Below are 13,710 nucleotides of genomic sequence, written 5' to 3'. Positions count from 1 at the left end.
ATCATCATCATCATCATCATCATCATCATCATCATCATCATCATCATCGTCATCATCATCGTCATCATCATCACCATCATCATCATCATCATTACCATCATCATCATCAACATTACTATCATCATGTCAATTACTCTAGAAAGAGTCTCATTTTCAATTCATTGACTTACACGGAGTCCTTGCATGGATGGGGCACTTTGTCACCGTTAGGTACCTTGAATCTGAAGCTGAAGTAACCAAGTGATGGTGTGATGACCAGGAGTAAGGCAAAGAACCTGTCAAGTAAAGGATTAACCAGTTTTAACACTACGTATATATAGGTAGAAAGGAGTTGACGTAACTCACCTCTTTGTCATTGTTTTAAGCCCGATATTTTTGCGAGTAGTTCTGACTAAATTATATCAAGGAGACTATAAACGTTTAAGGATACACACAATTTTGTGTGTTGATACGTTATATCCGGCTGGCGAATGTTGAGGGATTTTTGGCTAAATGCATTGCATCAAAATAATAGATTTATATATATATATATATATATATATATATATATATATATATATATATATATATATATATATATATATACATATATATATAGAATCGTGTTTGATACAAATATGGTACGAAAAGTGCTCGACATGCAGTAATGGAGCGAATTATTATTATTTAAAATATTTACCACAATGTTTGAGACAGTCTACATTAATGTTTCAGGCTTAATTTGCCATCGTCAGGACTGAGTTGTTTTGTTGACTGTTGTTGTTTCTTGAAGTGGTTCCGGTTTAAAGTTGCTTAACAAGAATTTACGCCGATGGGGACACTTTCCGTACATCTCACTTTTCATGTTGAGTGTGGCTTCATGAGGGTGTTTGATTATAGTATATTTCTCTTCCAGGCATAAGCTACATTGTTTTGATGTTGGTGTGTATCCTGTTGCTTTAGATAAAATTTTCCATGAAATGTTGTGGTCTAGTTTGTTGTCTTTTAATTTCCAAATATGTTCGCTGAGTTTTTTAATTTCCAAATATGTTCGCTGAGTTTTTTTTAATTTCCAAATATGTTCGCTGAGCGAACATATTTGGAAATTAAAAGACAACAAACTAGACCACAACATTTCATGGAAAATTTTATCTAAAGCAACAGGATACACACCAACATCAAAACAATGTAGCTTATGAAAAGTAAATAATAATACATATATATTATATATATATATATATATATATATATATTATATATATATATATATATATATATATATATATATATATAAACAAAAAAAGATTGTTCATCCCAATATCCCCCAGTATGTGCTCAAAAAGCACTTTACAGGGCTACCAAAATGTACTAGAAACATTCGGCATCTCGTATATCACATAGGACGAAACGTGATGTCTGTAAGACTCTAATCCATTATATTTTGACAGGGACATCGTTGGTACCAGTCGGGCTCTGATTTTGTTTTTTGTTTTTTTCGTTTTGTTTTTATTTTTGTTTTCTAAATTTAAGTGATCTCAAATAGCTCTTTAGAAATGTTCCGAAATAATAGTCAAGATAGTGTAGGACGAAACATGACGTTTGTATATATATATATATATATATATATATATATATATATATATATATATATATATATATATATATATATATATATAAGTCATGTTTTATTGCTCTTCAAATTCGGCATAAAGAACCACAATGCGTCACAGAGAGGTAAATGTGACAAAAGGAATTCAAATGTGCAAGATGTAAATATCTAGTTGACGTCACAAAATCGATTCATCTTTTTTACGTGACATAGAATCTTAGCCTATTTTTAGAATGGAGATTTGTATGGTTGCTGAAAGGAAAGGAAATGCGGTATAATGAATTCAAATTTGGGAAGAAGCAAATATTTTGTTATCAAATTTATTTCTTTTCAATAAAAAGTAAAATAAATGAAAAGCCTCATTTTCTTATTCTTAAGGCTTACTTCCTTTCTCTCGTGACTATAATATATATATCACCAAAAAAAAAATAATACCGTGCAAAACAGAGAGATGGTTTACAAGACAAAAATATCATCTCGCAAAACTCTAACTATACATATGACTGATTCCCTCCCAGGGCCAGGCCAAAACCAGGTAATCTCATTCCAAGATAAAGACAGAAAGTATATTGGAAAAAACATATAGCGAGATAAAAGACACAGTAAGTGCCTCCCTGCTGACTGTGCGAGAACATTAAGTTCATTATGTCATAATACCATATTGTCACTTACTTACGCTCTGTGACTTAAGCCACTCAAAGCCATTGTATAAACATGTAACATGTGAGATAATATGAGTGAAGAGTCTATTCCAAGGACTCAACTTTGCGATGAGCGAGGCTAGAACCCAGACCTTCTCCAATCCGATCCGAAAGCGAGTGTCATACCACTAGACCACAAAGCCGCATTTTCCTATATCTAGTTCATTATGTCATAATACCATATTATTGACGTGAAGTGTCACTTACCTATACACCCTGTGTCTTAAGCCACTCAAAGCCAATGTATAAGCAAGCATGCAGCTGTTGCTGACAAGTACTTCTTGTTGGATTTAAGCCAGAGTATACTAATTGTATCAAAAGTTCCGATTTTTAAGAAGGGTCGAACTAGGGTGTCTTTTATGGAATAATATGTTTCTATAGTCTGATAACACGTCCGCCCAGCAATGAGCAGCTTGGTTATAAACAAAGAAAATCGGTACTTTTTTATTAATCATACTGGCTAGAACTTTTTCACATGATGTCATGTGATCAGAATTTATAAAAGTCAATCCATGATCAGATTTATAATCTTTTTCTCCTCTGGATACACTTTTATGCTCGTCGGAGAAGTAATTCATAAGGGTGTCCGCCATTGTTCCGATAGTTTAGAACCAGTTACTATGTTACTATGCGTCATTACGAGGGAAATAGCGTCAAGACTGTTGAAGCCTATTAGGACCCCAAAAATTCATAGTTCTATGAAATTTTCGTAGTAGTATGCAGATCTGTTATAGACTATTTCAACAAACAAACAAACAAAAAAAAAACGATTTGAGACGACTGGTTAATTTTCTGGAATTCAATCTTTGATAGATTTTTCTTTCTTTTGACATTGTTTGTCTATTTTAAGATGACCGGTGAAAAAGGGTGGGGGGGGGGGAGAGAGAGAGAGAGAGAGAGAGAGAGAGAGAGAGAGAGAGAGAGAGAGAGAGAGAGAGAGAGAGAGAGAGAGAGAGAGAGAGAGAGAGAGAATGATAATAATAATAATGATACTTAGTTTTGACCCTTGAGGTCAACAACTACCGCAGGGTTTTCGGTCTTTTCATACCCGAGAAAAATACCGCCTTGAATAGTTATTATGACGCTCGAACGAAGACAAGCAGTATCTGTAATGCAAGACAATACCAAAATCTGTCCTTCTGTGGGGGAATATCATTGGTCATGTGACGGTGACAAGGCAGTTTTACTGTTTTACATAAGGGATTTTCTAAGGACAGACACATCGTTGTTATACCCGTAAAAGACGTGGAGGGAGAACTAAATAAAACTATTTAAAATAGAAAATTGGTTCTCACAGAATGTTGATGTTTTGTGTAGAGTTGATAATCTTTTTTTTTCTTCTTATTGTATGTAGACATTCCAGATAAAATTCATAATTCATGTTTCTTTTAGTTTCTTGAATACGTAATTATACGTTTGCTGTTAAGAAATTCGTTTTGTTCTTTTTGTTGATTAAAAAAAAAATAAATTGTTACTTAAAAAAAACATGGGGGGGGGGGGGGGGGGGGATTATGACTGTTTTGTGTTTTTTTGTTTGTTTGTTTGTTGTTTTTGAGGAGTTTTTTTTTTTGTTCTTTAGGGGGGGGGGGGGGGGGGGGATTTTGATATTAGATTAACGTTGGGGCAGCGTAACTTAGAGCTCATATCTGTTATTCCATTTATCCGTAGAGTTAGGTTCTAAAGGCATATACCATTTGGAGATGAATAAATGGATTTTAAAAAAAAATATTTACTTATATCAATGATCGTTTCTATTATTATTATTATTACTATTATTATTATTATTATTATTATTATTATTATTATTATTATTATTATTATTATTATTATTATTATTATTATTATTATTATTATTATTATTATCATTATTATTATTATTATTATTATTATTATTATTATTGGGAGTCGAAGTGGCCCAGTGGTTAAGGTATTGCACTATCATAGTCATCATCATCATCATCATCATCATCATCATCATCATCATCATCATCATCATCATCATCATCATCATTATCATCATTATTATTACTGGAAATATTATTATTATTATTATTATTTTATTATTATTATTTATTATTATTATTATTATTATTATTATTATTATTATTATTATTATTATTATTATTTTTATTATTATTATTATTATTATTATTATTATTATTATTATTATTATTATTATTAGTAGTAGTAGTAGTAGTAGTAGTAGTAGTAGTAGTAGTAGTAGTAGTAGTAGCAGCAGTATATGTATTATTATTCTTTATTATTATATGAAAAAAACCCTCTAATAATCAAACCTTTATCGATAATTTTTTTAAATATTAATTTGGGAATAATAAATGTGTTGGGGTACAATTTTTTTTTTCATCTTGTAATATTTTCTTCATATTTTAATATTTTCTTCATCTTGTTATTTTTTTTTCTTTCTATTTTGTCTGGGACTTTATCAAATACATCATTTCTGAATTTGCTGTCATCAAACCCTTACAAATAATTTTAAACAAAAACTTACGTTTTGCAGGTCATCTTTGCTGCCGATAGCTCTGACTTTGAGTATCAAGAATAATATTGTGAATGTTTCCCAAGAGATCGCCGTAACGTTATGACGTCCGATATGAGAATGAAAGGATGTTCAAGGATATACCATTAAAAAAATTAAAAATTCACCCCATACACCGGAGCATACTCAATGTCTCAATCGTTTCTATGTTATATGTTTGTGATGAGAATATTGGCTATTAAGCTTAACTGCTGGTCAAAATTACTTCGCGATGGTGGTGAACGAATCGGCGATCTCAAGAAGTGGGTGAGAGAGGGATCTAGAAATGACTTTGGGTTTGAAACGAATATTTTGTGTTCGTGGATAGCTCACACGGTAGAGTCACGCTCTCACCTGCCAGGCGGAGTTGTCGTACCAATAAGATCGCAGGTTCAAACCCCACCACCGCCGCGAAAATTTTTTTTATTCTCTATTGTCTTCTGGCACTTTTCTACTCACTTCATATCTTGTTGTTACCAAAATAAGTGCCTGCTCCACTCACTTTTCTGAATTAAAAATTCACCCCATACACCGGAGCATACTCAATGTCTCAATCGTTTCTATGTTATATGTTTGTGATGAGAATATTGGCTATTAAGCTTAACTGCTGGTCAAAATTACTTCGCGATGGTGGTGAACGAATCGGCGATCTCAAGAAGTGGGTGAGAGAGGGATCTAGAAATGACTTTGGGTTTGAAACGAATATTTTGTGTTCGTGGATAGCTCACACGGTAGAGCCACGCTCTCACCTGCCAGGCGGAGTTGTCGTACCAATAAGGTCGCAGGTTCAAACCCCGCCGCGAAAAAATTTTTTATTCTCTATTGTCTTCTGGCACTTTTCTACTCACTTCATATCTTGTTGTTACCAACATAAGTGCCTGCTCCACTCACTTTTCTGAATTAAAAATTCACCCCATACACCGGAGCATACTCAATGTCTCAATCGTTTCTATGTTATATGTTTGTGATGAGAATATTGGCTATTAAGCTTAACTGCTGGTCAAAATTACTTCGCGATGGTGGTGAACGAATCGGCGATCTCAAGAAGTGGGTGAGAGAGGGATCTAGAAATGACTTTGGGTTTGAAACGAATATTTTGTGTTCGTGGATAGCTCACACGGTAGAGTCACGCTCTCACCTGCCAGGCGGAGTTGTCGTACCAATAAGATCGCAGGTTCAGACCCCACCACCGCCGCGAAAAAATTTTTTATTCTCTATTGTCTTCTGGCACTTTTCTACTCACTTCATATCTTGTTGTTACCAACATAAGTGCCTGCTCCACTCACTTTTCTGAATTAAAAATTCACCCCATACACCGGAGCATACTCAATGTCTCAATCGTTTCTATGTTATATGTTTGTGATGAGAATATTGGCTATTAAGCTTAACTGCTGGTCAAAATTACTTCGCGATGGTGGTGAACGAATCGGCGATCTCAAGAAGTGGGTGAGAGAGGGATCTAGAAATGACTTTGGGTTTGAAACGAATATTTTGTGTTCGTGGATAGCTCACACGGTAGAGCCACGCTCTCACCTGCCAGGCGGAGTTGTCGTACCAATAAGGTCGCAGGTTCAAACCCCACCACCGCCGCGAAAAAAATTTTTTATTCTCTATTGTCTTCTGGCACTTTTCTACTCACTTCATATCTTGTTGTTACCAACATAAGTGCCTGCTCCACTCACTTTTCTGAATTAAAAATTCACCCCATACACCGGAGCATACTCAATGTCTCAATCGTTTCTATGTTATATGTTTGTGATGAGAATATTGGCTATTAAGCTTAACTGCTGGTCAAAATTACTTCGCGATGGTGGTGAACGAATCGGCGATCTCAAGAAGTGGGTGAGAGAGGGATCTAGAAATGACTTTGGGTTTGAAACGAATATTTTGTGTTCGTGGATAGCTCACACGGTAGAGCCACGCTCTCACCTGCCAGGCGGAGTTGTCGTACCAATAAGGTCGCAGGTTCAAACCCCACCACCGCCGCGAAAAAATTTTTTATTCTCTATTGTCTTCTGGCACTTTTCTACTCACTTCATATCTTGTTGTTACCAACATAAGTGCCTGCTCCACTCACTTTTCTGAATTAAAAATTCACCCATACACCGGAGCATACTCAATGTCTCAATCGTTTCTATGTTATATGTTTGTGATGAGAATATTGGCTATTAAGCTTAACTGCTGGTCAAAATTACTTCGCGATGGTTGGTGAACGAATCGGCGATCTCAAGAAGTGGGTGAGAGAGGGATCTAGAAATGACTTTGGGTTTGAAACGAATATTTTGTGTTCGTGGATAGCTCACACGGTAGAGCCACGCTCTCACCTGCCAGGCGGAGTTGTCGTACCAATAAGGTCGCAGGTTCAAACCCACCACCGCCGCGAAAAAATTTTTTATTCTCTATTGTCTTCTGGCACTTTTCTACTCACTTCATATCTTGTTGTTACCAACATAAGTGCCTGCTCCACTCACTTTTCTGAATTAAAAATTCACCCCATACACCGGAGCATACTCAATGTCTCAATCGTTTCTATGTTATATGTTTGTGATGAGAATATTGGCTATTAAGCTTAACTGCTGGTCAAAATTACTTCGCGATGGTGGTGAACGAATCGGCGATCTCAAGAAGTGGGTGAGAGAGGGATCTAGAAATGACTTTGGGTTTGAAACGAATATTTTGTGTTCGTGGATAGCTCACACGGTAGAGCCACGCTCTCACCTGCCAGGCGGAGTTGTCGTACCAATAAGGTCGCAGGTTCAAACCCACCACCGCCGCGAAAAAATTTTTTATTCTCTATTGTCTTCTGGCACTTTTCTACTCACTTCATATTTGTTGTTACCAACATAAGTGCCTGCTCCACTCACTTTTCTGAATTAAAAATTCACCCCATACACGGAGCATACTCAATGTCTCAATCGTTTCTATGTTATATGTTTGTGATGAGAATATTGGCTATTAAGCTTAACTGCTGGTCAAAATTACTTCGCGATGGTGGTGAACGAATCGGCGATCTCAAGAAGTGGGTGAGAGAGAGAGGGATCTAGAAATGACTTTGGGTTTGATGTCTTTGGGTTTGAAACGAATATTTTGTGTTCGTGGATAGCTCACACGGTAGAGCCACGCTCTCACCTGCCAGGCGGAGTTGTTTGTACCAATAAAGGGCGCAGGTTTCAAACCCCACCAACCGCCGCCGCGAAAAAAATTTTTTATTCTCTATTGTCTTCTGGCACTTTTCTACTCACTTCATATCTTGTTGTTACCAACATAAGTGCCTGCTCCACTCAACTTTTCTGAATTAAAAATTCACCCCATACACCGGAGCATACTCAATGTCTCAATCGTTTCATATGTTATATGTTTGTGATGAGAATATTGGCTTTTTAAGCTTAACTGCTGGTCAAATTACTTCGCGATGGTGGTGAACGAATCGGCGATCTCAAGAAGTGGTGTGAGGGAAGGGATTAGAAATGACTTTGGGTTGAAACGAATATTTTGTGTTCGTGGATAGCTCACACGGTAGAGCCACGCTCTCACCTGCCAGGCGGAGTTGTCGTACCAATAAGGTCGCAGGTTCAAACCCCACCACCGCCGCGAAAATTTTTTTTATTCTCTATTGTCTTCTGGCACTTTTCTACTCACTTCATATCTTGTTGTTACCAACATAAGTGCCTGCTCCACTCACTTTTCTGAATTAAAAATTCACCCCATACACCGGAGCATACTCAATGTCTCAATCGTTTCTATGTTATATGTTTGTGATGAGAATATTGGCTATTAAGCTTAACTGCTGGTCAAAATTACTTCGCGATGGTGGTGAACGAATCGGCGATCTCAAGAAGTGGGTGAGAGAGGGATCTAGAAATGACTTTGGGTTTGAAACGAATATTTTGTGTTCGTGGATAGCTCACACGGTAGAGCCACGCTCTCACCTGCCAGGCGGAGTTGTCGTACCAATAAGGTCGCAGGTTCAAACCCCACCACCGCCGCGAAAAATTTTTTTATTCTCTATTGTCTTCTGGCACTTTTCTACTCACTTCATATCTTGTTGTTACCAACATAAGTGCCTGCTCCACTCACTTTTCTGAATTAAAAATTCACCCCATACACCGGAGCATACTCAATGTCTCAATCGTTTCTATGTTATATGTTTGTGATGAGAATATTGGCTATTAAGCTTAACTGCTGGTCAAAATTACTTCGCGATGGTGGTGAACGAATCGGCGATCTCAAGAAGTGGGTGAGAGAGGGATCTAGAAATGACTTTGGGTTTGAAACGAATATTTTGTGTTCGTGGATAGCTCACACGGTAGAGCCACGCTCTCACCTGCCAGGCGGAGTTGTCGTACCAATAAGGTCGCAGGTTCAAACCCCACCACCGCCGCGAAAAAAATTTTTATTCTCTATTGTCTTCTGGCACTTTTCTACTCACTTCATATCTTAAGGATATACCATCCACTTCCACTGTTCTATTGTAATTGTTATGTATTCCGAACTGGGTTATAGAATATATTTTATCAGCTATGTCTCTCGATCACATCATTATACGTCCCTCTAACCCTTTGGCTCTCATTCTCTATATCTGTCGATATCCCTACCTCTCTCATGCTCTCTCTCTCTCTCTCTCTCTCTCTCTCTCTCTCTCTCTCAATTATCTTCGTCTCGGTCAGTTGGTTACGACGACAGTCACTACTGGCCACCTTAATAGCTAATATCCACTCAATGTTATTTTTATACAGTTTATAAAGGACGTCGAATAATAGATGATGCATATTCTCTCCATCTAAGAGTCTCTCTAAACCTTGGCAAGTTATGAAATTCACTTCACATTTTTTATTTACCAGATTGAAGGGGTGGGTCACATATGATATTGGTATTTGTAATCTAAACTCCTATTTGCGGAGTGTGTGAGTGAGTGTGTGTGTGTTTGTGTGTGTGTGTGTCGATGTAATTTCTTTCCTATTTCATAAGATTGAACACACTTATACTCCCCATTAAAATTCTTAGTTGTGATTTACGTCTGTATTATATGCATATGTATATAAAGTCTATAAAATTATTTATTAGCATTAACGTGAGACAAATATGACGTAGAAGTAGAGGAAGAGAATCATGAGACGCATTGATATACTCGTGCGGATATGTGGTCTTGTGACTTTACGATGGCTACGGTCTAGTGATATGACACTCGCCTTCAGAACGGAAGGTCATGGGTTCGAGCCCCTCTCTGAGAGGCGCATGGCTGAGTCCGTGAAAAAGGCCATTTAATGTACAGAGTTTAGAAGCCTGTAACCGCGGACCATAACTGATGCAATTCTGAATATTCACCATAATTAAACCAATGTATCGAACTTTATGAACACAAAATTTCAGAAAATGTATTGAGAAATATTTAGACGCTTATTTGATGATTCTTTTAATAGATAGATACACCTCAAATTTGCCATATCAAAGATTTTGACGTAATTCTCAAATTTTGATTTCATCTGTCCATTCCCCATTTTGATTTGATTTATAACTGTGCGTAGCCTTTTTTTCTTTTTCGAAAATCCAATTGACTTTCTTATGTCTTAGATAATGATTGGATTCCATGAAATCTGAATTGACTCCTTTCACTGTGCTTTTGTGTAAAACGTTGTACGACTCTTATAGAGCAAGGAGGGGATATTCCACACCAAACCTTTTCAGTTTATTGTCATAAAGTTTATATTGATGAGTTGAATTCACAAACAGAACACAAATATCCCACAGCCATTCACATTTGGATTATGTACAAATAACATTAAAAGAAGGAACGACACTTCATAAATCCCAAATTTTCTCTTTGTTCGAATATTCATCATTTTGAGGTAATTCCACACCCATCATGACAAGCAAGCAAAAACGAGAATGAAACAATCAGGAACAATAAGTAACGTCTGAAAAGAACACAACAACAATCTTTGTAGACCATGGCAATGGCATAGGCGGGGTCCCGATAGCTCATGTGCATGGTCATACGACACCGTCTTTTCTTGTACTTTATCACCATGATTAGCCAATCTCTATAGAAAAAGGAGAAAAACATGAACAGAAATCCCTTCTAGATCCAGCTTTAAAGCATGGGCATACATAAATAACATCATGTAGTCCCACAATAAGGCTTATTATTCAAACAGTATTAATAGGCTACACTCAACGTTGTGTAAATCTGTCTGTAAATGATACAATGCAAGCCACATGAGATTCTGTAATTATAAACTATTGTATAAGGCATTTAAAAGATAATTCCTATATTAAGCCTTTCTAGGATAGGATCGATAAGAGATAGGATTTTGATCAAATATTTTCACAAAAAAGACACGCGAAATTCGAAACCTGTAGGGTGTGGGATTTCTCTGACCTTTATGAATCTAAAATTGGCACAGCAACTTACTTAAGGCGTCTAGAAAGGTAAGGGGGGGGGGAATTTACATATCCGATGAATGATTAAGAATTTCTAGCTCGAGCTTCAATTTTGAAGAAAATTTAACAACATTTTGCCACATTTGAAAACCATGAGTGTTGCACTTACCTTCAATGGGCTCATAAAAACTTGGAAAATTGTCAGAATTAAACAGTAGTAAAAGTAGCTGCTTCTTGTGTTCAAACAGGAAATAGAAATCAAAGACAGTTAAAACTTTGAACAGTATCCAATTGGTCTTTTTGCATTATGTCTGCGAAGAGCTTGATATAATGAATGTGGGTGTGGAATTACCCCGGGTGTGGAATTCCACCCCCCCCCCCACCCCTTTCCCCAAACAATATATCCCGATAGCAGAGTTCTGGATGAGAAAGGCGCGACTATATAAATCTTTAATTGAATTGAAAATATATTATTTGGTTGTATATACACAACTGTCTAAGCTAGTCGATCTCATATATTACCCTCTAGTCTCTATCCAGCTTCTCCTCTTTTTATTCTTGTATGGTAATACATAACTGATAATGATAATGAACATCATTTTTTAGGAATTGGAAACATTTTATGCATTTAAAATATTTTTTTTTCGCTTAGAATTACAATTAGTATTAGGAATCATTTTATGGACTTGAAATTTATTAACTAAGCATTGGAAACCAAGATATTTCATTTAAATTTGGATTCAAAATTCATAATCAAATAAAGCTGGAATAATGAAATTATGAATGTTGGAATTTTTATTTGAATGTCTTGATATTGTGGGGGCGAAGTGACCGAGTGATTAATACATTGCACTGTGACCCGGTTCGAGCCCCGCTTAAGCACTTTCGGTTTTTTCCTTGGGCAAGATTATTACCCCCCTCCCCCCCCCCCCCCAATTTGCTCACCTGGACAACATGGGTGATTCCTGTTGACATCAGACATCTTGTTTGATGACTTATCTATATTCCTTCGTGGAATGCCTAGGCGACGATATCTTATGATGTCATGGCGGAAGGGCATCATTTTTTTACATTTTTTTTTCTTCTTGATATTGTACATTCAATAGATGTAGTTCCCTTAAGTGACCTGATCTAGTTTTCTTTGGCACGACATTGGTCAACAACTCGAAGTGGTACAAACAAACAATGAATGGTTTCAAGAAGAATAGCAACAATATCATCACTGTCTTCAATATTGTTTTCTTTACTCTATTAGTCAACAATGTATTGTCACCTGGAACAACTACAAAAGACGTCTAATTTCTTCGTCATGGCACAGACCGAAGGGCTAGAGCTCAGGTGATCGCTGGTTCGGGTAATTAAGTAAGTAATTTACTCTATTAGTCTACAATGCTGTACCAACTTCCGTTGACCGGGCAGAGAATGGAAGGTCAGAGGTGACGATTCTCACTTTTCTCGTATCCCAATATAGGTTTCAACAATAGTGACGTCACTTCCCTTTCAATGACGCATAGTAACATAGCAACTAAATGGTTCTAAAATGGTTCTAAACTATCGGAACAATGGCGGACGCCCTTATGAAATACTTCTTCGATGAGCATGAAAAATGTACCCAGAGGAGAAAAACATTATAAATCTGATCATGTTTTGACTTTTATACATTCTGATCACATGACATGTGAAAAAGTTCTAGCAAGCATGAAGAATAAATAGTACCGATTTTCTTTGTTTAGAACCAAGCTGCTGCTCGTTGCTGGGCGGACGTGACATCAGACTATTGAATGGAATATCGGAATCATAAATATTGTCATGATCAGCCTTAATACTATTTCGTCAGTATAATCATTTACATACAACAGAACGCAAAGGACGAATATCATCACAATTAAATCAATCAAAGTGCAAAGTACCTACTTAACAGTCTGAGAGTAAAATTCTGTCTCTGGAGAGTTCGTGACAGGAGCCTTGGGTCAACTGACCGGGTATGTGTTTTATAATTGCATACCTTATAATATTATTCTTGCCTTCACGTGAGAGCAACAACGACAGTAACAATGCAATACTATTTATTGTCATTCTGTACTGTGTGGTGCCCTTTGGGAGAGAAAGGCAGTTCTACTATTGCTGTAACAATCACCTTTGAGTTGCAGGACATGAATGACCCCCGCACAAGGCCATATATTATAGCGTGGTAGCTTGGGTGGACCTATTCATGCGGTTCGCTTCAGTCCAAATGTATGGGTATTGACACCAACAAAAGGTCATTCTCCCTTTTTTTTGGTATGTTTGATAGAGAGAAAAGGGAGATTAAGGGGAGAGAGAGAGAGGTGCTACTAATTTACATTTTAACGTACACCAACATTTTCATTTTCCCATGCCAGGACAGGAGGAACCCAAATCCTTGTAACCGATATATACAGTATGCGCTTGGCTAAGAAGCTCACAACATTGCCATCCGGAAGTATAACGGACCAACACACAAGATTGTGTGTAACAAGATTGTG

The 13,710-nt window shown here is 36.7% G+C and overlaps 1 protein-coding gene across 2 annotated transcripts in view; it reads right to left on the bottom strand.

Moving 5' to 3' along the window:
• LOC144979925 (DBH-like monooxygenase protein 1 homolog) overlaps positions 1–9,340 on the bottom strand; it is a 28,255-nt gene extending 18,915 nt beyond the window's left edge. The window contains exons 1-2 of one of the 2 annotated variants that reach the window (XM_078927214.1): positions 9,255–9,340; positions 171–275 (exon numbers count right to left, since the gene is read on the bottom strand). In XM_078927214.1, the coding sequence (XP_078783340.1) occupies positions 171–275; positions 9,255–9,259 (110 nt within the window). In that variant the 5' untranslated portion in view covers positions 9,260–9,340. Of the gene's footprint in view, positions 1–170; positions 276–4,798; positions 5,103–9,254 lie in introns of those variants that run through there. The other variant, XM_078927213.1, reaches the window with a different exon arrangement.
• Between the last annotated feature and the right edge of the window lie 4,370 nt (positions 9,341–13,710).

Source organism: Berghia stephanieae, chromosome 9 (genome assembly GCF_034508935.2).
Source record: "Berghia stephanieae isolate SIO BIC M18660-M18661 chromosome 9, UCSD_Bste_1.3, whole genome shotgun sequence".
Lineage (NCBI taxonomy): Eukaryota > Metazoa > Mollusca > Gastropoda > Nudibranchia > Aeolidiidae > Berghia > Berghia stephanieae.
The sequence above is the reverse complement of the archived record's forward strand: the minus strand, read 5'-3'. Positions and strand labels throughout refer to the sequence as shown.